At 38.8% G+C, this 27,634-nt stretch overlaps 1 protein-coding gene and 1 long non-coding RNA gene across 6 annotated transcripts in view; one reads left to right on the top strand and one right to left on the bottom strand.

Moving 5' to 3' along the window:
* LOC101745564 (atlastin) overlaps positions 1-26,610 on the top strand; it is a 38,554-nt gene extending 11,944 nt beyond the window's left edge. For 3 of the 5 annotated variants that reach the window (XM_004925661.5, XM_021347702.3, XM_004925662.5), the window contains 10 exons: positions 10,607-10,827; positions 11,460-11,609; positions 12,387-12,542; positions 13,409-13,558; positions 14,181-14,319; positions 14,941-15,125; positions 15,690-15,911; positions 16,549-16,763; positions 18,095-18,161; positions 18,777-26,610. In XM_004925661.5, the coding sequence (XP_004925718.1) occupies positions 10,607-10,827; positions 11,460-11,609; positions 12,387-12,542; positions 13,409-13,558; positions 14,181-14,319; positions 14,941-15,125; positions 15,690-15,911; positions 16,549-16,763; positions 18,095-18,161; positions 18,777-18,914 (1,643 nt within the window). In that variant the 3' untranslated portion in view covers positions 18,915-26,610. Of the gene's footprint in view, positions 1-4,359; positions 4,408-10,606; positions 10,828-11,459; positions 11,610-12,386; positions 12,543-13,408; positions 13,559-14,180; positions 14,320-14,940; positions 15,126-15,689; positions 15,912-16,548; positions 16,764-18,094; positions 18,162-18,776 lie in introns of all 5 variants that reach the window. The other 2 variants (XM_012690010.4, XM_012690011.4) reach the window with 1 other exon arrangement.
* Positions 4,716-5,729, bottom strand: LOC134201370 (uncharacterized). Its single transcript, XR_009976632.1, has 2 exons — positions 5,499-5,729; positions 4,716-5,419 (listed from the first exon to the last, which is right to left on the bottom strand). It is a non-coding gene; the product is annotated as an uncharacterized LOC134201370 (long non-coding RNA).
* Positions 26,611-27,634: the final 1,024 nt, after the last annotated feature.

Here is a 27,634-nt window from a genome sequence, read left to right as displayed (position 1 = left end):
AGATCCGACGAGAAACTCAGTGGGTCGAAGCACTATACCTACCGTGGACTACTGTAAACGAAATTCAAACTCTTAAGTAGACTTTTGCTTAATTGTAACTCGTTTTATTGCACGGCCCTAAGAGATTTTACTACGAATTGTTTTTCGTAAACAAAAAAATTGGAAATTGATGGGATAAAGGCAAAACTATGTTTAATGTATGTGACATTATTCCGTACGCTTCGTTTTTAATGTATTCTGCTGACTCTGCCACCGGTGAAAGTTCTTCACGTACATATTCGGGTTTACGTAATTGAATTAGGTTAATTATCACATTACTTTTGCCGTTTCTTGTGTATTGATCTAGAAATATTTCATGGACGAAACTTTAAACTTAAAAAATTGAACGTGCGAGTTTCCGTTATCAGTAAACTCATTAGTCACATTTGTAATTGAATCTTTGTCTATGGCCGTAACTAGCAGTTTTGAACCAAGTCTCGAATGAATCATATTTGTTCATATTTGTGTTTTAGACAGACACAGTGTGTTTGAAAGATATTTTGTTTTCAAATTTATTTTAAGCAGCTATATTTGGGAACGTCTAAAAAAATTGTTTGGAATATCAATATAAAAATGCACGCGGAACTGACGCCCTTCCAACTGTCGTTAGTTCGTGTTAGTGTTGTCTCTTTTGGAACGAAGTTCCTTATCGCGCGTTGTGAAAGGGGGCTAGACGGAAAAAATTCTTACGAAAAGTTGTCACGACACTTTTTAATCCGTCATTCTGACCAATCAACGTGTAGGCTTATCGCGTGACATTGCTGGTATCCGATTGGTCCGCATAATGAGTACAGTTTCTCGAGATAGCGTTTCAACAATAGTAATTTAGTTCATAGTATTGTTTTTTTCTTCTTCATAATGAGAGAGAGAGAGAGAGAGAATACACTTTATTGCACACCAACACAATTTACATTTAAAAAAAAAACAGTCAAAAAGCACATATGTACAATAGGCGGTCTTATCGCTAAAAGCGATCTCTTCCAGACAACCGTTTAATTTACAGAAATTCTGTAAAATATAAAAAATATAGCAGGTATGTTGCGGTGTACCATATACAATACATTATTATAGAAAATATATACATATAATAAACAGATATATACCGTTTACATAATATAATATATACCAATATACATACTTACATACAATACATACTAATATACTTACACACACATAATAAATCAACAGTATGGAAATTATAAATGATAATGATGCAACAGCACTAAGCAGATAAGTAGTGTTCCTTCACCATTCTTTTAAAACAGTTTAAAGTTGGAGCACTTCTTACTGCATCCGGCAGAGCATTCCACAATCGAACCGCCTGGACGGTGAATGAATTGTCAAAGAATGATGATGAATGCACTGGCATTTTCAGTCTCAGGTTATCGATGATCTCAGAGAAAAATTATGCGTATCACCTAGGAACTCGAAACGTTCTTTGAGATATGTAGGGGTATGGGGGTTAAAGAGAGTACAGTATAGTAATGAAAGGACATGAGTATTGCGGCGAAGGCGAATTGGTAACCACTTGAGCTTTGTGCGAAATTCAGATATATGATCATATTTCCGTAACCCAAATATGAATCTTATGCAGAAATTTTGTAGCCGCTCAAGTTTATCAAGTTGTGTTGTTGTTATAATGCCGTAATTCTATATTATAACTTTAAAAAAAAATTACAATTCCTTCACTAATTAATCGAAAGGAACTTCGTTCCATCCGAGTGTCCCTTAACACCTCTGAAGTTTTTTTTTTTAATACGTAGATAGTACAGTATTAGTATTAAGCGGTAGGCAGCGGCTTGGCTCTGCCCCTGGCATTGCTGAAGTCCATGGGCAACGGTAACCACTCACCATCAGGTGGGCGGTATGCTCGTCTGCTTACAAGGGCAATAAACTTAAAAAAAAGATAGTTGATCGAGTTCAGCTGGAGTAAAACGGTCACCGGAGTCCATAGACATGAGGTCCAAGTTTCACTTTTGTTGCGTCACGACTGTCCCGTAGATCATACCGCAACGCACTATTGCTTCGTGGCAAATATAGACAGAATGGTGGTACCTATCAGTGCAGGCTTACAGTACACTCTTGCAGCAGTAGATGAAGATTGACGATCACAGCACGCTATCAGCTCAGGGGACGCTGCTGTCCAAAAAAAATAGAATGGTGATAACAGCATAGAAAGTCTAGGCCGATATAGCTTTGTTCCCTTTGAATTGTCCCACTTTAAATTAGCTTAAACACGAGCGATGACGTATTGCCTAAAAATCGTACCACATTTTAGGTGTAATATTTCAAGGCAACACACAAAGAAAAAAAATCAAAGGATTTTACGAATGTCCTTTATGCCTTGACTAGGTCAATGATCTATAATATTTCTAATGAAATCCTATTTAGATTTTTAATACCAATGAAAAAAAAAAAACTATTTGAATTATTAATAAAAATAGTCATAATTTTAATGGGAGGGATGTACTTGATGGATCGACTTTCGTGGATGGCCGCTTACGAATTGTGAACTCCCATTTTTTTTCTTTCACGCCAACGTAGACCCCCCTCGTGTCTCCCGCGGACTCCTGCGGGTCCACCTGGACTATTTTGGAAACTAAGGGTATATAATAGGTTGATATGAAACTGTAAAACTAACAAGGATTTTTTTGTGGGTTTTTTTTTAATTGCTAATATGGTGGACGAGCTCGAGAACCACCTCGTGTTAAGAGGTCACCGGAGCCCATAGACATTAACAACGTTTACGCCGCCAACTCACCTTGAAACATGAGTTCTAAGTTTCAGATTTTATATTACAACGGGTGCCCTACACTTCAAAAGGAAACGGATCACTGCATCACGGCAGAAATAAGCGAGGTGGTGGTGCCTACCCTTGCGGGCTCACGAGACGCCATACCACCAGTCATTTTCTTATTATTGCGCCTAAATTTATTTTTTATTGCTTAGATGGGCGGACGAGCTCACAGACCACCTGGTTTAAGTGGTTACTGGAGCCCATAGACATCTACATCGTAAACGCGCAACCCACCTTGAGATAAGTTCTAAGGTCTCAGTATAGTTACAACGGCTGCCCCACCCTGCGAACCGAAACGCATTACTGCTTCACGGTTAAATAGGTGGTGGTACCTACCCGTGCGGACTCACAAGAGGTCCTAACACCAGTAAATAAAATAATTGTGTATAATTCTGCTATCAGTCTGAACGTATCGTCCTGGAGGGAGGATGTAATTCGAATGAATCATTCTTAAAAAGCTTGTGCTATTGGCTCCGTTGTGTGGGTGTTGTGTAAGCTGTTTTTTTGTTGTTTGTAAAATCTTCGTCACTGACATACGTTTTCTAATGTTGTCTACTTAAAGACCGGTCTGTACAATTCATGGAAATATTATTAAGCAGTCTTCCGAATTCAAAGTTGATTTGTGAGATGTTGTATATGAAAACAGGAAATTTGTTTACTTTGGTTTGTTTGTGGAGATTTCACGTCCGCGCGATATTCGTAAAAAGGGGTACAAAGTTTTTGCTTCTCGTATTAATATATAGATTACGCTAAGGCGTACTGTAAGGGTCGTATAATGTCATGTGGTCAGTGATCTCATCTGTACATATTAAGTTCTCACAAATACAATGGAACTTTTTGGCGGGAACGTGATTAGTAAAGTTGTATGATTTGTTTCATTTTGTCTATTTAGTGTTTCTTCAGGTTTAAATGTGTAGTTACAGTGGTTTATTAACTGTTTAATATCTGTGAAAGTGCACAAGTGTGGGAAAATGAAACAAAGCCGCTGGACGTAACTTCTCGGGATTCTCCAAAAAGTCCACTGAAAAAATCTTAGTAAATAATAAAACCACCATTTTACTGAGATTATATTTCATCCCATATCATCTCATTTCATTTCAATAAGAATATAAATTAAAATGAGACATGACTTAAACGTCTTAGTTACCAGGTCATAAAATCCCTTAAAAAAAACAAATACAATGTTGACATCGGTATTTGATATCTAGTTGCATGGATATGCCTTTTGACCGGTGTGCAACGGCTCAGCTGTGTTCCACACGTTTCTGAGGTTCACGAGCATCGGTGACCAAGTTCACAAGCATCAGTGACTCGCTAACAGGTGGGCCGTATGCTCGTCTGCCCATTGCGTGAAAAGGTCTTGATGAAAGTAATGTTGAAAGATTCCGTCACACTGATGTCGATCGTGTGTTAAAGACGGCCCTCCGCGATTGAAAGTTGTCTCATAAAACTTCACAGAGATGTGAACGTTGGTTTCGGAATGCCCGCTGAAAGAGTAATATGTTGAATTTTTGTGTTTGCAGGCCACGAGGTGGTCGGAAAGCTATGCTTGCGTCTGAATCGTAACGACAGTAAGTTCGTCGTTTTCGTATCTAGTTTTAACACTTTGAATTTCCCTAATGAATTTTTAAGCTATTGCATACCTTTTATCGCGGGCCTTGAGCGCGGCGACCGAATCATGAAATTCTGTAACGAAAAAAACCTAACACCCCTCACTCCGCCTGCATGTAGCTCGCGTTCAACACATTCACACGTTGCGCTTGTGTAGTGTTTGTGAATAAGCGCGTGGCGCGACGTCACACTGCATGCGCATCATGAAAAGTCTGCCCATCTCTCTCTCGCGCGGTCTAGCTTATGAGTGTGAAGGGGACAGTTAATGTTTTGCTTTTATTAATGTTTAATATAGCGTGGTCTTGTTTCATTATTGTTTTAATATTAAATTATTGTTGTCTAATTATAATTGCATAAGTTGATAAAAAATGCTATGCAATAGCTTTACCGCGGCAGTTCCCGAGTGCCACACGTTTGTTTTTTGCTAATATTTATTTATGGTTTAATAAAAAACGAAGCTAAAAAAAAGAAAACACAGTTTGTTTATTTACTAATGTTAGGGCGTATTGTGAGTTTCGGCGCGCACTGCGGTACCGTAAGTTTCATGTAGTCGGTGTGGTGAAGCTCGATGGGGTTTAGTCGGTAGTCGGTTCTGCGGGGCAAGTGCCTCGCGCGCATTTTTCAAGGCGTAGTCTCCTGTGGGAAATTGGGAGAGGTCGAGGACCTCGGTCCTTCTCTTCTCCCCTTCTTCATCTTACGAAGCGCCGGACATAACCCGGTCTGTTACCTCGACTGGGTATCCGTAAATGGATTCCCCAGCGTTAAAAAAAAGGCGTATTGTGAGACCAAACAACCCAGCCTAGTGAGTTTCTCGTCGGATCTTCTCAGTGGGTCGCGATTCCGATCCGGTTGTAGATTCTGCGGATGTCTCTCAGGATGAGTCCGTGAGCTCACCTATGCGTCCGGGCGTAGCTGGAATAGTCTCTTAGGCTCCGATCATCACTTGGTCGTGAGGTCCTTCACACGTCCATGCTATAAAAAATAATAGTTTAAAGAAACAAATAGTAAAGAAAGGGAACATATATGCGCACAACGAAAGAATATTCATAACCTCGATAGAGCCTCTAGTGTCTCTAGCATCCTAAAAAAAAAAACAGAACCGGGTCCTCGAATTTCAAACAGATCCAAAACGGACAAAAAATCCTTTGCAAAAACACGTTTAAGGCGAAGTAAAAAGTTTAAAACGCAACCGTGTACGGACACGACCTTGCATTGTATTCGCTGGTCGGAGACTGCTCGTTCGTATATCGAGGATATATTCCAGTGTGCTTAGTGCGAGTTCTTTAACGTTCTCGATAGCGTAAAAGTTAACGCAAACTTGTATGGAGTTGGCATGTTTGCCTACGTTTGCCGCTAGGGGCGCTGTTACAACTGCATACAAATTTGCGTTAACTCTTACGCTATCGAGAACGTTAAAAAACTCGCACTAATCACTCAGGTACCGATATAATATTACACTAGTCGAAGGAATGCCAGTTTATCTAGTAGACAGGCCAATTGACAATAAATATAATTAAAACTAATCTTACAGACTAATATGGCGTTTGTATTTTCATTCTATTATTTACGATAAGCTCACGCCTCAACCAGTGTTAAGTGGTTACCGGAACCCGTAGACATCTACAACGTAAATACCGCCACCCACGTTGAGATATAAGGTCTTAGGTCTTCGTTTTTACAATACAACGGCTGTCCTACCCCTCAAACCGAAACGCATTACTGCTTCACGGCAGAAATAAGCGTGGTGGTGGTACTTACCCATGCGGATTAAAGACATCCTACCACCAGTAGATTCGAATATTTTACAGTTTAAGGTTGCAAACGACTGCGGTGTTCCGTTGATATATGATTAACTATATTAATTAAAACATACAAATATGGTTGGCAAAATATACAAATATCCTAAATAATATTATGAAAATAAGAAACAAGTACTTAAAGCATAACAGCAGTTTTAATTATTTCTACAATGGAAATATTACTATATTAGTAAGTAAACATGTGGTAAACAAGTTTAATTGAACTCAGTGCTTCTCTTTGATAAAAGGTTTTTTATTGACGATTCAAGCCAAAAATAACCAAACATAAATATTAAGAATGTTTGATTTTAATTCAATTGTTTTTCATTTCTGGGTCAAGATATAATTCAACTGTTGGTATCGCATGTCTGAAAACATTTCAAGGCTATTCCTACTACGAAAAGTCTGGCAGTTTAACCGACTTCAAAAAAGGAGAATGCTTTCTAATCGTTTTTTTTTATGTTTTTTTTATAAACTTCCGTCATTTATAAACTGATTTGAAAGATTGTTTTTATTAGTTGAAAAATGCACTTTCAAATTTTGTCATAATTTAAATTTTCGTAGTTTGATTTTTAAATCGAAATAATTGAAAAAATATCGAAGTAAACTTATAATTGCTTAATTTTTTTCAAAGAGATTTCTTAGTTACTCCTCATTGCGTCGTATTCCTCAATGTTGAAGGTCGTAACCAGTCTCCTGCATCACTTTCTCCCGCACGATCTTTCTCCATCTGCTTCAGTCTCTGGCAGTCTTGCTTACTAGATAAGACGTATTTCCCACATACCTATCCAGGAAATACTGTCATGTATTCCGGCTTCATGGGTGAGACAGCTTATTATTATTTCTCGAAGCGGACGGCAGAGTTTACTTTAGACTCCGGTAACACGCGCCATTAGCTCATGGATACGTTAGCAAATAAATAGACATGCTTTAACAAAAACCGACTTCAAATAGAAAAAAAAAGTTATTCCAAAACAAATTAATATACCTACACTAAAAACAATAATCATCGAAATCGGTTGGCTTGATGTTGAGTTCATCTATTTGTCGCGCACGTACTTAATGCAAATTTAAGACTTATATGGTTTTCTCATGGATACCATTAGCAGAACTGGACTAAATTGATTGGAACCACACGGGAAGCGTCAGCTTTCTAATAAAAAAAGAATCATCAAAATCGATTCATGCAGTTATGAGGTAACAAACATAAAAAAAACCATAATATAGTCGAATTGAGAACCTTCTCCGTTTTTCAAGTCGGTTAAAAAACGAACACTTCGAATATCTATTTTATCTTATTTCAGATATTCTTGATTTTTTTTTATCTTACTGTCGATTGTTTGAAGCCGGTTTATCGGATGACGTGTGAAGGCCGATCGGGCCGTGTCACACGCCACGCTTTCACTGCCCTCCACGGTCATACGTGAAATGCGCGAACAATAGCTGTAGAATTCACAATAGTAACATAAAACGCTCTTACGGTATTTATTTGGGAAACGCACTAAAAATAACCGAACCCAAAACGCTAGCAAAATAAATGATATAACAACACAATATTGAGACTTGTGGAGAGTACTTAACGGTGGGCAGCAGCTTGACTCTGCCCCTGGCATTGCTGAAGTCCATGGGCGGTGTAACCACTCACCAACAGGTGGGCCGTATGCTCGTTTGCGTATTAAAAATATTAACATAACATAACATTTTGCATCGGCGGGTTTTTATTTCGATAAACCGCAATCTAAAGCAAAGTCAGCCGATGGACGCCCCTCGTCAAAGGAGATCATTGACCCCGCTTACCCGATATTGTATTACATTGCAGGGCATATACACTGACTTTTCCGGATTTTTTTTTATTTTAACTTGCCTTCTACAATCGCTAATTTTACCACCTATCATCAGTTCACGGCAATAGGTTCCTTACAGCTATTTTAATTATAATATACTTGCCTACACGTACTGCTTAGGGTGATCTACTTATGCTCTGTCTTCTAAACCTATCGGTCGACTATTTGCACGTGTCATTGTGATTCAAATTCAAATTTATTAAAAAAATGGCACACAAAAACTAGAATATGAGTTCAAATAAATTTTAACTATTAATCTAGGAGACCCTTATTTTAAACAATATTATCGTTCTTCAAACAGATAACGCGCGACACGTTCCATGTGTCGATGTCCACAAATGATGAGGTCAGTTCGTTGATCTCATGAATTATACATTGTTACCATTCATTGTTTATAATTCGTATTGCCACCGAAAGTACATTGTTTGAAGACAATCAATGCTTTAATGAATGCTACAACTAGGGTCCTAGTTTTCGGATTGGAATAGGACTCTGCAGCAAAAGTGGCCAAGGTGCTGACGTATTGGTTCGAAGCACCTGACCGCCAGTACTTGAAAGTTGAAGTGTTATAGAAGTTGAATTTAGTATGAAAATAAGAGTGGAGAAGTAATACAAAGCTCAGGTTTAGATTACACGTGTCTGGATCGATTAATCGTCAGACACAGTCCTTGTTGTATCTCAGAAAGTGTTATTTCTACCACCAGCTTCAAATAATGCCACATTACTAAAGAGGACGGGGGATATGAACCTCACAGCCTAGTCGTGGTTATTTATTACCTATTATGTGATCTTTTTAATGCAAATTAAAAAAACAAATAGCAAGTAGTTTTACTGGTGGTAGGACCTCTTGTGAGTCCGCACGGGTAGGTACCACCGCCCCGCCTATTTCTGCCGTGAAGCAGTAATGCGTTTCGATTTGAAGGGTGGGGCAGCCGTTGTGACTATACTGAGACCTTAGAACTATATCTCAAGATGTGTGGCGCATTTACGTTGTAGATGTCTATGGGCTCCAGTAACCACTTAACACCAGGAGGGCTGTGAGCTCGTCCACAAATCTAAGCAATAAAAAAAATAATACAAATATGTAGCAATAATTAAATGAAACGGATTGGAGCAAACACTTCATTCTCGAATCTGTTATTATTAACATTATATGAAACATTATGGTTTATTCCGTAATGGCACCTTGAATCTTCCTTGATCTTGCTGCGAAAGAGCATACAAAGCCTCCTGTTATTTCAAAAAGCACGACCCACTGAAATACTCGTCAAATATTATCTGTGACAATTAAAATAAAATGAAGTGACACTCGTATTTAAAATGTTATATCGAAATCCCGATTTTAAACATTAATGAATAAGTTAAAAAATACGCAACGAAATTGTCGAAGTATGATGACTTAATCAGATGATGGCACATGGTAAATTAACTCTACAATAGTCGTAAAGTTCAGCGTTCCGGTCGGAAAAATTTGCCTTGTCTCATAGGACTTTAGAATCGACCACAAGTAATCAAGGTGCTCTTCCTCTGGACTATTGTAAAGGCTTATCACCAAAAGGCCCCATTAGGTGATCTGCCCAAATTTGTGATAATAAAGAACAACAACGGATGTGCCTTAATTGAAAATTCTAAATGCATGCTATTTTAGACAGAGTAGGGTAGTTGAGTGTTATTGCGTTCGCACGCTATTTCTATTTTATTTATGCAATTTGCACTGTCGGTAACAGGATAAAAATCATCTTATGCTCGGGTTCAATGGCCTCAAGAGTCGCGGAGGCATATTTGTGGGCCCACGAAATACGAACTAAGTAAATTGACAAGTATTTGTGATGCGTAAAAATTATGAACTTTGTAAATTAAGATTTTTTCAATGGAATTGCTTTTTTTTAAATATGCATGGGGGTCACCTGATGGTGAATGCTTATGGTCTCATAATGCCAGGGGCACATCTAAGCCGCTGACTACAAATTAATATTAATATAACATTTCGTATAAATATTAAATTAATATTTTAAAGTCGTCTTGGCCTAAAGGATAAGACGTCCGGTGCATTCGTATCGATGCAACGGTGTTCGAATCCCGCAGGCGGGTACCAATTTTTCTAATGAAATACGTACTTAACAAATGTTCACGATTGACTTCCACGGTGAAGGAATAACATCGTGTAATAAAAATCAAACCCGCAAAATTATAATTTGCGTAATTACTGGTGGTAGGACCTCGTGTGAATCCGCGTGTAGGTACCACCACCCTGCCTATTTCTGCCGTGAGCCAGTAATGCGTGAGGGTGAGACAGCCGTTGTAACTATACTTGAGACCTTAGAACTTATATCTCAAGGTGGCTGGCGCATTTACGTGAGCTCGTCTACCCATCTAAGCAATAAAAAAACGCATTAATTAAGAGAGTAACTAATTGCTCTTCGGCTTCAAGGCTTGTTTAAATTTGGACCCAAGACGCTGAAGTTGTAACTCGAGATCATATTTTTAAACTCACTTTGATGTTTCCGCTCCAACAGTGACAGAGAAGCCGGCGCCGGCACCGCGTGGGCCGCACGGTGTCCAGGTCGTCGACACCGGCCCCGACCATACGTTCACCCTGGACGAGGAGGCCCTCAAGTCTCTGCTCCTGAAAGAAGATGTCAGAGACAGAGCCGTGGTCGTTATATCAGTTGCCGGAGCCTTCAGGAAAGGAAAGTCCTTCTTATTGGACTTCTTCCTGAGATATATGCACTATAAGGTTTGTTTGTTTTTATCATCTAAATATGACGATGCAGCAGGGAGAGCGACTAGATTAAGTACACCTTTAATCCATCGATGTCGGAGCTTAGGACGACCCTTACAGCCCACCTGGTGTTAAGTGGTTACTGTAGCCCACAGACGTCCACAACGTAAATGCGCCACCCACCTTGAGATATAAGTTCTAAGATCTCAAGTATAGTTACAACGGCTGCCCCACCCTTCAAACCGAAACGCATTACTGCTTCACGGCAGAAGTAGGCAGGGCGGTGGTACCTACCCGTGCGGACTCTCAAGAGGTTCTATCACCAGTAATTAGTCTCCTTAATTCTGCAATTGAACACGAGATCAGGCGATCAAACCATTTTACCGTTTAACAGCGGTAATGGAACCTCCACGTTAATTAAAAGTCAAAGCGTGACGTCATAAATCATTAATACGTTCTGTATATACCAGAAAGATAAAATACTGATGAGTTCAACGTTTCGGACCATATTAGATTTGCTTCAGTGCTTGTAATAGGCCAATAATAAAAGATCGATCAATAAATCTTCGTGGGTCCGTTAATTTCGATAGGGGGCAGATTGATGTTTTTTCGAGTGTGTCCCCGTCATTAAAGACTACTTTCTTCAGTACGGCGCAGGCGGCGGCGGGAGCGAGTGGCTCGGTAGCGAGGAGGACCCCCTCCAGGGCTTCAGCTGGCGAGGGGGCTCCGAGAGGGACACGACCGGCATACTCATGTGGTCCGAGATATTCAAAGCGACGCTCGATGATGGTGAAAAGGTAACTTCTATACATCTTAGGTCTTAGCATTAGGTTAATGCTCATCGAGGATCATTGTCAGTGATATAAATGTTACTATACTCCTTTGAACGGAATAAAAGTTTGTTTAATATTAGATACGATAATAAATATATTTAGAATAACTGTATGGCCCATGCCTAGTCTCATAATTAGGATCTATTGAGTGAAAGGCACATACGTGTCAGGAAGGCACAGACCACGAGTCTGATATTCAATACATTAACGAAAAATGTTGTTTTTCTCCACCGTATCCCACTAAATGGGGTCAGCACAGCGATTTTTTCTTTTCCATTCTCTTCTATCAGCAGTCATCTCAACACTCACTCGTCTCTCTCTCATATCGTCATTCACACACTCCATCCATATCTTCTTCGGTCGACCTCTTCCCCCTCTACCTTGCACTACCATTTCCATACATCTCCTAGTCACATGCATCTCCTCTCTACGCATCACATGTCCATATCACGCTAACCGTCCGCTCTTTAATTTGTTAATTACCGGGGCTACTTTCACACTTCCTCTCATATACTCATTCATACATTCCGAAAAATAATAATACAATATTTGCAATGTGTATATGCATTACTATAATTCTCATGTTGTATTTGTTATTTTTCTCATAATCCTCTCGCAGATCTGCTGGAAGAGATTTCTTAAAGAAATAAGCAGTGCCTTTGTACATAATGTTCCTATTACTCTGTACTATGTCTTCTTTTTTGTGTGTACATAAATAAATAAAAATAATTTGATTTTCAGGTAGCGATAATATTGCTAGACACGCAAGGCGCCTTCGACAGTGAATCCACGGTGCGAGACTGCGCGACCGTGTTCGCTCTGTCCACGATGCTGTCGTCCGTTCAGATATACAACCTCTCGCAAAACATCCAGGAGGACGACCTCCAGCACCTTCAAGTACGTAGCGTCACCTGTAGTTGCGACGCCATCTTGTGACGTCATCTCTTGTCTATGCCCCGTCGTCCCCTGTCTATGCCCGTCACTGCTTGCGTTTTAATTGTGTTATAGGATCCTTTATGGTCGGAACTTACCCAATTAGTAAGGAAAGGTCTTCAAGTTTACATATCGTGATGTATGCAACACATTCCTCATGCATGTTCATCCCCTTCATTTTACAGTCAGAATACTATCTTAATCGATTTTCGCGCCATCTACTACTCTGGGATGATATAATTCCAGGAATGTAAAGTCTACCTGTACTAGCTTATTCAGGTGAAAGAACAAACAAATACAAATTTTCGATAGTTTCCTACTAGTACTGATGGTAGGACTTCTTGTGAGTCCGCACGGGTAGGTACCACCACCCTGCCTATTTCTGCCGTGAAGCAGTAATGCGTTTCGGTTTGAAGGGCGGAGCAGCCGTTGTAAATTATAACTATACTGAGACCTTAGAACTTATATCTCAAGGTGGGTGGCGCATTTACGTTGTAGATGTCTATGGGCTCCAGTAACCACTTAACACCGGTGGGCTGTGAGCTCGTCCACCATATTAGCAATAAATAAAAAATTTAAAAAAATTGTACTAACGGTAGGCAGCGGCTTGGCTCTGCCCTTGGCATTTCTGAAGTCCATGGGCGACGGTAACCACTCACCATCAGGTGGGCCGTATGCTTGTCTGCCTATAATGGCAATAAGAAAAAGGTTCGGTGCCACTGTGCGCAAGCAACCATCCAGAATGTATTAATCTTAAAATTAGCATTAGACTACAGGCCATTGGAATATGAACTTTGTGTACACGTAACAAGAACGATATTCCTGTACAGTTGTTCACAGAGTACGGTCGGCTGGCGCTCGAGGACGGGGGCCGGACTCCCTTCCAGCGGCTGCAGTTCCTCGTGCGCGACTGGAGCTTCCCCTACGAAGCGCCCTACGGAGCGGACGGCGGCATGCAGATACTGTCAAGAAGATTAAAGGTATTTCTTAAACACACGTATATAACACTATTTTAATTAACCAATAGAAAAAGTTAACTGCGGTCGATGATTAGAGAAATAGAGAGTATAGTTAAATACAAAAATATTCTACTTGTTTTAAATTCAAAAAATTTAACTCGAACCATATCGAACCATACGAATAGTCAAATAAAACAGTTTAGTGCCATTTTCTCAATAAGAAAAAAGAGGAAATGTGATACATCAAATAAATATTGAGGCGTCCGTGAAAATTAGTGTCTAAAATACAACCGCTACTGAATTTTATTTTTTCTATATTTTTTTACGAAATCTAATTATTACGATTAAAAAAACTTATCATATCATAAAATATTCTTGTAGAAATTATGGGTCAATAAAAGTCCTCTCAAAATATGTCCATTTTTTTCGGCGATTATTTTTGTCTTAGTAAGGAACAATTGATGATATGATTTTAAGGAAAACCTAATTATTTCTGTCTACAGGTAGACTATTTTTTTCAACTGTAAATCTAAACTTGTAATATACAACACAACACAACTATTATGTGTTATGTTTCTACTTAAAAAATATTTGTGCTTAAATATTGTAACCCAAGGCTCAACGTGTCTCTTTGAGTATTCAGGTATCAGACAAACAGCATCCAGAGCTGCAGTCCCTCCGCAAGCACATAACGGCGTGCTTCTCGGAGCTGGCCTGCTTCCTCATGCCGCACCCGGGACTCAAAGTGGCCACCAACCCACAATTTGACGGCAGACTTGCAGGTGAGCTGCAGAATCCATACTCCTCTATCATATAATGGTATATAAGAAATGGTTCTTCGCTCACTCCCCTCTTACACATATCGTCTTTGACGCAATCCATCCATTTTGTCTTAGGTATTCCTCTAAACTACTCTAAATCCTTCCATATTTCTAGTTCAAACTCTCTTAACAACCTGTTAACGATACAATGTCGCGTCATATATTGATGGCTGTGATTGGCCAACGATGACGTCATATCGCACGAACCAATAACAAATCAGGAAACGCAATAGAGGCAACAATTGTCAAAATTAAAAAAAAAAAATTACACGAAGAAAATGATGGACGCGCGTGTCAATTCTATATTTGTAAAATAATTAAATAGTAAACGCATTTATTCATATTCCTGGCCACCTCAAGATATCTAAGATATAAGAACGCAACACAACCCAAATTGTCATTTCGTCTCACCACATGTCCATACCATCCCAAACGCGCACTCCTCAGCTTCTCTGTCACAGGTGCCACTTTCAGACTTCCTCTAACATATTCATTCCCTATTCTATCCATTCTCGTTACTCCACACCTCCATCGCAACATTCTCATCATTGACATGATGATGTATAATTTTAATAATTACAGATATCGAATCAGAGTTCAAACGCTCCCTCCAGCAGTTCGTGCCGATGCTGCTGGCTCCCGAGAACCTGGTGCCGAAGCTCATCAACGGTCAGAAGGTCAAGGCCAAGGACCTGGTCCAGTACTTCAAGTCGTACATGAACATCTACAAGGGCAACGAACTGCCCGAGCCCAAGAGCATGCTTGTGGTCAGTCACTCAGATATGCTGTTGTCAAAATACCGTCACTATTTTGTTTCGACTTCTAGACGTACAAAATAAAATAGACTATGATTCTTGTGATAAATTTTTTTTTAAGGGATTTTATAACCTGGTAACTAAGACCTTTAAGTCATATCTTATTATAATTTATATTTATATTTTTATGAAAAATGATAAAATGGAGTGAAATGAAATGAATATGATTAATTTGAGACATTAATCAACTGGGATGAAATTAAATGACATGAGATGATATGGGATGAAATATAATCTCAGTAAAATGGTGGTCATTTACTGAGATTTTTTCAGTGGACTTTTTGGAGTATCCCGAGAAGTTACGTCGAGCGGCTTTGTTTCATTTTCCCACATTTGTGCACTTTCACAGATATTAAACAGTTAATAAACCACATTATTATTTTACGCATTTACGTTATTACACATTTAAACCCGAAGAAACACTACATAGACAAAATAAAACAAATCACACAACTTCACTCCTCGCTTTCCCGCCAAAAAGTCCCCTGTGATAAGTTAATGGTGATCTCTCCACAGGCGACAGCGGAAGCCAACAACTTGACAGCTGTGGCGGAGGCCAAGGAGGTGTACACGCGGCTCATGGAGGAGGTGTGCGGGGGTGGGCGGCCCTACTTGCACGCCGACCTGCTGCTGACGGAGCACCAGCGCGTGCGGGACAAGGCCATGTACGCCTTCAACGCCAAGCGGAAGATGGGCGGCCGGGACTTCAGCCAGGCCTACTTCGACCAACTCGCACAGGTCTAGACATTTATTTAGCTCAAATGACCCACGTCTAACGACAGCGTATCCAAGGTCGGCTATAAAATCGTTTCGGTTACTCGACTATAAAAACTAGATGGTGTTGATGGCCGTTTTTGCCACACGCGTAAGCGAATGATGGGCGCATAAATACAATTATTTTTGACTTAACCACCGCCGCCATTGTGTACTCAAAACCTCCATGAAGTAGTCAACTAATTTATATTGACACACGGGGTCAGGCTTTCATAAGTTTTAAGTTTTATTCGGCGAAGGGGGAGGGAGGGGGGTCGTGCGTGCGCAGAACACACCCCAACTGTACGTCCCAGTACACGTATAAATACAAAGTCTTCATGTTTCGAACTCTGAGGAAACAACGCATTGTAAAAAGAATATAAAAAAAATAATCTAATATTAAAAAAAAAAAATTATATTAAAAAAAAACCCATGCTTGACAGTTTCTTGAGAGTTCTTCTCAGGACGGAGGCTCGTTTTTGTTAATTGGCGGTAGTTCTTTTTGACGTTCAACAAGTATGTACTTTCATTTATGTTGAATTTTTTTATTTTTATTTGATTTGATTTGCTCTGAACTCTGCAGCCTCGGCAGTCAGTAGACGATAACGATAGTAATTCTCAGGACTTGGAGGAGCAGTTCCTGCAGTTCAAGGCGCACAACGAGAGCAAGAACATCTTCAAGGCGGCCCGGACGCCCTCCGTGTTCTTCGCGGTGGCGCTGTTCTTCTACGTGCTCAGCGGAGTGTTCGGGCTGCTGGGCCTCTACCCGCTCGCCAACGTCGCCAACTTCGCCATGGGCCTGGCCCTCCTCACGCTCGTGCTCTGGGCATACATCAGGTAACTATATTGAACCTCTCTGACTGGACCTACAGTCCTACAACGACTAGACATAGACTAACACAGAGACTTGACAGGTGATTCGAAAAGAAATGGAACAATGACGAACGTGACCAGCAGTGGTCATTCTTTTAAATGCCAGCGGTAGGCAGCGGCTTGGCTCTATCCCTGGCATTACTAAAGTTTTTTATTGCTTAGATGGGTGGACGAGCTCACAGCTCACCTGGTGTTAAGTGGCTACTGGAGTCCATAGACATCTACATCTGAACCTGGTCGATCGGCTGTCTTAAACCTATTCCATATACGCGTCTTTGATATTCGTGGATGTTAACTAGTTATTTAAATGATGTATACATCGATATATTGTATTCACAAAGTCGATAATATCGATGTCAGCTTTGAAACTTCACTAGTCGTATACAAACTGCCGATGTATCATCATATTGTAAGTTCAGACCAGTGTTTTGTTGGTTCGTTTGGAGCTGGTGCAGTGTTGCACACGTTTTTAAACAATATCTATTATGCGACAAGCAGTGCGGACCGTTCGTAGTTCAATAGGTGGGGTCCTGACACCTAATAGTCTCCAACTCTTCGTCGCAATTGAGATGACCTACCAAACCCGGCACGCCACCCGGGAACCAAACGTGCCCGAGTCGACCCCCGGGACAATGAGATACGCGAAGCAAATGATTTAGTTTTATGCGTTAAATGCTTATCACAAGTATGACGGAGTGGGCCGGTGCCATCAGTGAACTCCGATCGGTTCTGCAGCTCGAGCGGGACTGTTTTGAGCGCCTGATAATATCACCATAAGTAGCAAAAAAAAAAGAGATCATCAGGCTGATACTAGAGAGGCTATTTCAGCTTTTCCCTAACATGTAGGTGAGCTCATAGGGCTCAAACCTGACGACGTTGCTAACATACAATAGTCACTCGTATTTATATTAGAAAGTGGGGGTAGTTTAGTCATGAATTCTCTTGAATACCATCTTTACGTGATACTTAGGAAACAGTTAACTTTAACTATGTATTAGTTAAGTAAACAGTGACGTTAAGCCGACAAGTAATTAACTATGGCTTTTTTTAAATATGTTGTCGGAGCTCCCGGTCGCCCGCTGATACAGGGACCCGGAAGCACCACGAATTGAATTCTGCCACCCACCTGCAGACTCAGGGTCACAGTCTTAACGCAAGGAAAACAGATTTATATTTGCGAAAGCAGATGCGAAATTGTATCGCGGCAGAAAGTGTCAGAACCGCGACTCCCGCTCGGGCTGGCCCGCGACACGCTCAACACCGGTACTTATCTACTTTATTCTTAACATTCTCAGGTACAGCGGCGAGATGAGAGAGTTCGGCGTAACCATAGACGACACTGCGACGGTCATGTGGGATAATGTAAGTAGTATTGTTATTATGCGACAAACTTAAACCCTCTGCTGATACAGTGTAGAGGGAGAGCTACTCTGTATTAAATCACACAAGATAAGGCAAACTAACATTTCTTGATATTTCATTCGTGAACCTGCAATGATTGACTCAAGTTTTCAACACCTAGTGTCACGTCCCGCTTTAACGATCCAACAGCAGTGACAATTTAGACTTTATGCGAACTCGAGATAGCTGGATGGATATCCCATAACTCAATCTGATAAATTAAACACAAGACTATATTTTTATTAATAAAACTAACTGACCCGGCAGATTTCGTAGTGCCTGCTAGTGTGTAAACTTTTGTATAAAATAAACTTAAAACAAACAAAAGGAATCCGTTCGAGGGGGTACACATAAAAGGGATAACACTGTTACTTTTATTTAATTTCTAGCATTTTCATATTTATCTACATTTTAAACCTTCTCTGGACTTCCACAGATAATTCAAGACCAAAATTAGCTAAATCGGTCCAGCCGTTCTCGAGTTTTAGCGAGACTAACGAACAGCAATTCATTTTTATTAGATAAAACCCACCGTCAATATTTAATGGCTTTCTAAGTATCGAAATCGTGTTACAGGTCCTGAAGCCGATGTACCAGACGTGCCTCGAGAAGGGCATGGAGCACGCGGCGGCGGCGGCCGTGGCGCCCCCCTCCCCCGCCCCCGGCGCCGCGCCCCCCGCCTTCGCGCACAACGGGAAGCACAAGCACTTGTGATGACGCCCCGCGCCGCCAGCGCTCCGCCTGGCCGCCCTGTGAGCCGCGCGCGCTCGCTCCGACACCTCAGTGGGAGGCGTGCCCGCCAAGTGACGTAGCGCCAAGTGACAGTACTCGCCATGTGTCAAGTGACGTCATCGAACGCCATCTTAAGTCGTTAGTTAAATATAGGGTGTGTTTTTATACAAAAGGATAATAGGTTTAATCCGAGAACGGTTTGTTAATTGATAATAATAGTTCTAGATAATGTTATTGTTTACTGTTCAATGAGAATTTTACGATTAAATCGTTTTAAAGTTTTCAAAGGTACGGATAGTTTCTTTTTTTTTTAATTTGCTAAATCAATGGAATACAAAGATTTACTTAATTAATGGTTAAGTTTTTTTTATTGAAAAAATGGTTGTAGATTAAATACCGAATTATTAACGAAAATAAATGTTTTATTAAAACGGTTTCTAAAACTGTCCCCGCCGGGTAGGCGAGCTCTTTGAGGCGACAGCGGTCCGGCACTGTCTCTCGTCTTCAGCTAAGTGATCACTATCCGATGTAGTCCGTTGCACTGTTGGCTCAGTATAATGATATCATACAAGGTACTGAACCTTCATAACCGAAAATGATCCTGAAACCTCTACACTCCCGCGCCAGATACACTAGTTAATCGACCTACAGCATCAGTAACGTTATGGATTAGAAATTTCAGACTTATTATAATGAGCACATAAAGTTGAATTTGCTGAAATATATTAAACTGAACACGAATATTTGTGGTTATCTCTATATAATTGTCAATTCAATTCAATATATTGTCATGTCACTTGTCGCAGCCGATAGCAAGACCGCCTCGCTCCGTTTTCGCGATTAGCTCTGCGTATATCTTTAGGAGACTTAAATTTCAAACCATTGCTCCTCGTGCGGAGAATGCCAAAACTATATTTAACATTTAGGTAATTTGAAAAAAATCATAATTGCTTGAAAATATTCTAGATCTTGTCGCATATAATTAAGTCTGAAAAAAAAACTGGAAATTTAAAAAAAAAAGTGTCGCGTACCGTTTTGTACTGGCGATATTAGTGCGTGGCAGCGCACTGCACTGGAATTTTTAATGAAAGTGATTTACAAAATCAAACTCTAATACGTTGGCAGTAAGGTGCGTTCTTCTATTGAGGTGTCGAAGGTACGTACGTTCATATGAACCTTAGTGTGGACTCGTGTAAATAAATATAGACTATGGGTGTGAAAGTGAAAAAAAAACATATTTAAAGCAAACGGTTCCAGTGACAGCGATTACCCAGCGGCTGCCTGGGACTGGACTACCGCGGCTTTCACGAAAGCTCACTTGCTTGCTCATCTCGTAAAAGGAATCGAAGCTAACTGTAATAAAAATGTAAATTTCATTAAGAGATAAGTAAAACTTGTATGAATGATTATTATAATTATTCTTTTCTTGATTTTCATTTCTGTTTACTGACGATTGTACGCTTGTAATATCAAAAGTGTTCCAGAATTCTCGCCTCCAGTTGTGCGTTGTCTACCTTTATAACAACTATATGTACTGTAACTTAGATAACGAAAATATTGAAGCCAGGATATGATGTTTAAATTTGTCATTTTGACAACTGCGCTTAAACGTCAACCTGACGTTTCATTAGTTCTCAAAAGAAGCTATATATTGCTGCATATCGCTATGCATTGCTGCACTCAAACTGACTCCACAAGATTCGAGGGAAATGCGACGCTTTCATTGAAAAAAGGAACAACCCTATCAGAGGACTTATCCGGCTTTATAACATATTGACATATAGTCTTAGTTACCAGGTCATAAAATCCTTTAAATAAATATTTTTTATAACATATCGATTGTATCTGAAGGGCTCAGGGGAATAACAAGCCAAAACTAAACAATGACATTCGATTACAAAATTGGAATTGAAACTAAAATGAACCACCGCATGTGTCAACAAATTTTTTGAAGGACGGTTACACGTTTGTGTGTTTGAATTCCTCCAATTAACTCCAACGGCCTTGATGACGAAGGACAGTCTACGGTCGACTCGTCTGCTGCTGCGTGGACCCTCTGGGGCCGGGTGCTCGTTACAACGAGGTAGCATGAGCTCTACTTCATCACCTCACCCTAAATAAACTACTTGAAGTTGTCACTCATGTGTCGCTTAGTTTCTCAACACATGTTTTGATGTGTTCTTAAGATCTTAAAATGTCAATGATTCCGCCAGATCTCCTGTGCCCTTCACCATATTATTATAATAGTTTTGCTGGTTTCTGTTTGTCCGAAGATTTCCAAGAAACGCCAATTGGGTTGTGGAACATTTGGAATCTTTTCTACGTGATGTACAATACGAATTAGCGATGACTGCTTTTGAAAATGAAAAAGCAACAAAATAAGCTCAAAGAACTATATAATCCACTAAAATTTTAAATATTTTTGGTTAATCGGATGTATTCTATTTCTATGGGAGTTGTGTTATATTCTTAAACCTATGCCAAGAGGGATGCCGAAAAATCTTATTTTTATATTTTATAAAACTTGTATATTGGCAATACCCAAATTTGTCTCGCTATGACATATTCACGGACCGTGGCGAAGCTAAAATTGGTTATCAGTAGGCTTAGTATACAAATATTTAAGCAAATACTTAAATATAAACATTTTGTTATTAAGAGCAATTCAAATAATTTCGTATCAACAATTTTGGTGTAGTGTATATAAATTTAGTGATAAATTCTGTATAGCGTTTTAAATCGTTGACTGAATTTAATAGTGACATATGTCAAAATTGACAGCTGTCAATTTACGTAAAAATCGAACGTTAAAGTTTGACGTATCAAATTGAAAAAATCCGGTAACGATAATGAGTCGTCGTTTACGAGTTAGGGTAATGTGCGAGCCCTGAAATTGTTTACATTACCCGTACTACATAGGTAAAGGAAAGAATAGATAGTATGTACCTAGTATAGATAAAGAGTGTGTATATATATGTGTGTCTTATGGTGGCGGCAGCGTGCATGTTGTGATGTCTCTATGCTTCGGCAACCTCTTTATATCGGATGTGCCGTGAGCTCGTACATCGTACATTTGCGCAATAAAAAACTATATTGTTATCTATTTTAATTAAGTCAACGATAATATGAAAAGTAGGGTGTGCACAAAACAAATGCAGTTATTTACATATATTTTTCTTTCTAAATCTACACTTGTTGAACTGCACCTTCTGACCGTACTTAATTATATACAAGTTGTTAATTTCTCAATCTTTATGTTTTTCTTTTCAATTACTGCACGTTTTCAATGATAATGACTCGTTACGGAATTCGTGTTCGTTTTTCTGGGAGAATTTAATAAATTAATAAATAACATATATTTTAAGTTTACTGTCACTATCAAATATAATTGGTTAGAAAAAGAATAAAAAGGGCAAACAAAGGCCTTCCACACACATGTTCTACTAATTTAGTCCAAATTTTGAGTTTTTTGTCTTCATCGGAAAAATTTCAAGTAATTTCGATAAGTCCCCTTCGGCCTGTTCACTTCAAGTGGCAGTAAACTTTAGAAGAATATAATCCATACAACACCCTTGATTAATGTAAAAAAATTGTGTAAAACATTTAATTGTCGTGAATAATGTTTTAGATTTTATTGTAATGTTATTACTTAATGATACTCTTGCTTTCATTTCATTTTATGTAATCTATGTTTTAATTTAAATATAAAAGATGTACTGTCGCGTCCGAAAGAGGTTGATAAATATTTTTAATAATTCTTATGCGTACTGTCTGTTTTATTTAAAAAAAAAGAAGGAAATGTTACACTATCATATCTACTTAAGCAATATTTCCACTGTAATTTAAAAAAAAACTTTCTATAAAATTATGTAAAAAAAAGTGTATTTTAAAAAACATATCGTTATTAAAGATATCTCTATTTTCTCAAGAATGTGCCAATTTTCTTCTCTAATATTTTACCCTTTGGTCCTTCGATGTTCAGTAGAGCTAAGTGTGGGTATGTTTTTACGGCTTGGTGCATCTGTTAGATTATTTTTTAACGTTTAATTGAAAGGATTAAGTAGAACTATATGTACTGTAACTTAGATAACGAAAATATTGAAGCCAGGATATGATGTTTAAATTTGTCATTTTGACAACTGCGCTTAAACGTCAACCTGACGTTTCATTAGTTCTCAAAAGAAGCTATATATTGCTGCATATCGCTATGCATTGCTGCACTCAAACTGACTCCACAAGATTCGAGGGAAATGCGACGCTTTCATTGAAAAAAGGAACAACCCTATCAGAGGACTTATCCGGCTTTATAACATATTGACATATAGTCTTAGTTACCAGGTCATAAAATCCTTTAAATAAATATTTTTTATAACATATCGATTGTATCTGAAGGGCTCAGGGGAATAACAAGCCAAAACTAAACAATGACATTCGATTACAAAATTGGAATTGAAACTAAAATGAACCACCGCATGTGTCAACAAATTTTTTGAAGGACGGTTACACGTTTGTGTGTTTGAATTCCTCCAATTAACTCCAACGGCCTTGATGACGAAGGACAGTCTACGGTCGACTCGTCTGCTGCTGCGTGGACCCTCTGGGGCCGGGTGCTCGTTACAACGAGGTAGCATGAGCTCTACTTCATCACCTCACCCTAAATAAACTACTTGAAGTTGTCACTCATGTGTCGCTTAGTTTCTCAACACATGTTTTGATGTGTTCTTAAGATCTTAAAATGTCAATGATTCCGCCAGATCTCCTGTGCCCTTCACCATATTATTATAATAGTTTTGCTGGTTTCTGTTTGTCCGAAGATTTCCAAGAAACGCCAATTGGGTTGTGGAACATTTGGAATCTTTTCTACGTGATGTACAATACGAATTAGCGATGACTGCTTTTGAAAATGAAAAAGCAACAAAATAAGCTCAAAGAACTATATAATCCACTAAAATTTTAAATATTTTTGGTTAATCGGATGTATTCTATTTCTATGGGACTTGTGTTATATTCTTAAACCTATGCCAAGAGGGATGCCGAAAAATCTTATTTTTATATTTTATAAAACTTGTATATTGGCAATACCCAAATTTGTCTCGCTATGACATATTCACGGACCGTGGCGAAGCTAAAATTGGTTATCAGTAGGCTTAGTATACAAATATTTAAGCAAATACTTAAATATAAACATTTTGTTATTAAGAGCAATTCAAATAATTTCGTATCAACAATTTTGGTGTAGTGTATATAAATTTAGTGATAAATTCTGTATAGCGTTTTAAATCGTTGACTGAATTTAATAGTGACATATGTCAAAATTGACAGCTGTCAATTTACGTAAAAATCGAACGTTAAAGTTTGACGTATCAAATTGAAAAAATCCGGTAACGATAATGAGTCGTCGTTTACGAGTTAGGGTAATGTGCGAGCCCTGAAATTGTTTACATTACCCGTACTACATAGGTAAAGGAAAGAATAGATAGTATGTACCTAGTATAGATAAAGAGTGTGTATATATATGTGTGTCTTATGGTGGCGGCAGCGTGCATGTTGTGATGTCTCTATGCTTCGGCAACCTCTTTATATCGGATGTGCCGTGAGCTCGTACATCGTACATTTGCGCAATAAAAAACTATATTGTTATCTATTTTAATTAAGTCAACGATAATATGAAAAGTAGGGTGTGCACAAAACAAATGCAGTTATTTACATATATTTTTCTTTCTAAATCTACACTTGTTGAACTGCACCTTCTGACCGTACTTAATTATATACAAGTTGTTAATTTCTCAATCTTTATGTTTTTCTTTTCAATTACTGCACGTTTTCAATGATAATGACTCGTTACGGAATTCGTGTTCGTTTTTCTGGGAGAATTTAATAAATTAATAAATAACATATATTTTAAGTTTACTGTCACTATCAAATATAATTGGTTAGAAAAAGAATAAAAAGGGCAAACAAAGGCCTTCCACACACATGTTCTACTAATTTAGTCCAAATTTTGAGTTTTTTGTCTTCATCGGAAAAATTTCAAGTAATTTCGATAAGTCCCCTTCGGCCTGTTCACTTCAAGTGGCAGTAAACTTTAGAAGAATATAATCCATACAACACCCTTGATTAATGTAAAAAAATTGTGTAAAACATTTAATTGTCGTGAATAATGTTTTAGATTTTATTGTAATGTTATTACTTAATGATACTCTTGCTTTCATTTCATTTTATGTAATCTATGTTTTAATTTAAATATAAAAGATGTACTGTCGCGTCCGAAAGAGGTTGATAAATATTTTTAATAATTCTTATGCGTACTGTCTGTTTTATTTAAAAAAAAAGAAGGAAATGTTACACTATCATATCTACTTAAGCAATATTTCCACTGTAATTTAAAAAAAAACTTTCTATAAAATTATGTAAAAAAAAGTGTATTTTAAAAAACATATCGTTATTAAAGATATCTCTATTTTCTCAAGAATGTGCCAATTTTCTTCTCTAATATTTTACCCTTTGGTCCTTCGATGTTCAGTAGAGCTAAGTGTGGGTATGTTTTTACGGCTTGGTGCATCTGTTAGATTATTTTTTAACGTTTAATTGAAAGGATTAAGTAGAATCATATTCATTCGATAGGTAATAACACCTTTATGAGACGGATAGGGCTACACCCTGTATATTGGAATTAACTGAGTAACATAGATGGTGGTCTTTTAATATGTCGTCAAAGAACTTTTGATTTAGCCGGCGTCCGCATACGAGTGCCTACTTTAAGGAGGGAAGCAGTCCTCGTCTTCTGTAGGGACTGACAATGCGAGGCCTTTCCCATTGCTTAAAGTGAAATAATACTTTTAATCTGTATGCTTAGTCCGAGTATTTTTACTTTCTCGATAGCGTAAAAGTAACCTCCAATTTGTATGCAGTTGGAACAGCGCCCCTAGCGGCAAACGTAGGTAAACGTTCCAACTCGATGAAAATTTTAGTTAACTCTAACGCTATCGAGAAAGTTAAAAAGCTCGCACTAAGCACACTGCCTTTAACAAAGTACGCGTCGTCAATTTTTTTGTTTTTTTCCTAATCTATCTGAACGTCATTAAGTTGCTATACCGTCTCGTTATTTTAAAACCGGTGTCAAATGGAAGTTTCCAATGAAGCTGACAATGACACTCCCGGGCTACAAGTGGGGTTTGTGACAGTTCTAGTTGCGTATTTGAGCGATAAATCCTGGGTAATAGTTAATAATTTCACGGGAGACTTCGTGAAAACTGCTATGTTCAAATATTTTATGGACCCAGCTTCATTTCAAATACTTAGGCGGGCGTCCCGTCCGACTGTAAGGAAGCCGGTGGGGGTCGCGCTCATTGTGCTTAGTGCGAGTTTTTGAACGTTCTCGATATCGTAAGAGTTAACCCAATTTTATATGCAGTTGGAACAGCGCCCCTAGCGGCAAACGTAGGCAAACGATCCTATTCCATACAAATATGAGTTAACTTTTACGCTATCGAGAACGTTAAAAAACTCGCACTAAGCACAGCTCTGCAAATGAAAGGTAAAAGAACGCGCTCTGCAAAACCGCTCATTTTATTAAATAGCTAGACATTTTAGATTCGTAATGACGATTTGTTGTAAACTGATACATAGTTTATTTTGTTGTGTATTATGTGCGAAATAAAAATTTGGTTTTATTGTATGGCTTTTATTTTATTAACATCCATTACGAGTCTGTAACCGGCAGGCCTTGTTGACTACGAGATTAGAGCGTAAGGTAAAGTCGGTAAATCATTATTTATATCAATTGGTAAGTACCTAAGTCGTCGTGGTCTGATAAGACGTCCGGTGCATTCGTGTCGAGCGATTCAACGGTGCTCGAATCCCGGTGACCATTTTTTCTAATGAAATACGGTAGATTTCCACGGTGAAGGAATAACATCGTGTAATAAAAATCAAACCCGCAAAATTAAAATTTGCGTACTTACTGGTGGTAGAACGTCTTGTGAGTCCGCACGGGTAGGTACCACCACCCTGCCTATTTCTGCCGCGAAGCAGTAATGCGTTTCGGTTTGAAGAACAGGGTAGCCGGTGTACCGTTAAAACTGAGACCTTACAAATCGTTTTTGGAGATGGGCCGCGGAATTTACGTTGTAGATGTCTGCGTTCCAGTATCCACTTAACACGAGGTGGCCTTTAACACGAGGTGGCCTTATCTAAGCTTTAAAAAAAAAAAGTACGACAAAGTTGTTTTTTTTTATCTTTTTTTAATGCTTATATGTATGGACGAGCGCACAGCCCACCTTGTGTTAAATAGTTACTGGAACCCAGATATCTACAACGTAAATGCGCCACCCACCTTGAGATATAAGTTCTAAGGTCTTAAGTATAATTATAACGACAGAAATAGGCAGGGTGGTGGTACCTACCCGTACGGACTCACAAGACGTCTTACGGTCAGTGTTTCATTCATGTGCTCTTAAATTTTGGCATACAAACCTGAAAAGGCTGCTATCCATTCTCCGACAACTAACTTAGTCGTATTCTTTAACAAATATGTATTTATCACGCGTCCACAAACAACTTCCACGATTCTATTTATGGGCTTCAGTAGCCGCTTAGCACTACGCGAGACGTGAGCTTGATCACCATCTACGTAAGAAAATCGCCTCTACGATACCCATGGGAAGGAATGGAGGCTGATATTTTATACCCACGTATTGTAT

This window comes from Bombyx mori, chromosome 25, assembly GCF_030269925.1.
Source record: "Bombyx mori chromosome 25, ASM3026992v2".
Taxonomy (NCBI): Eukaryota; Metazoa; Arthropoda; class Insecta; order Lepidoptera; family Bombycidae; genus Bombyx; species Bombyx mori.
This window is presented reverse-complemented; position numbering and strand designations above follow the sequence as displayed.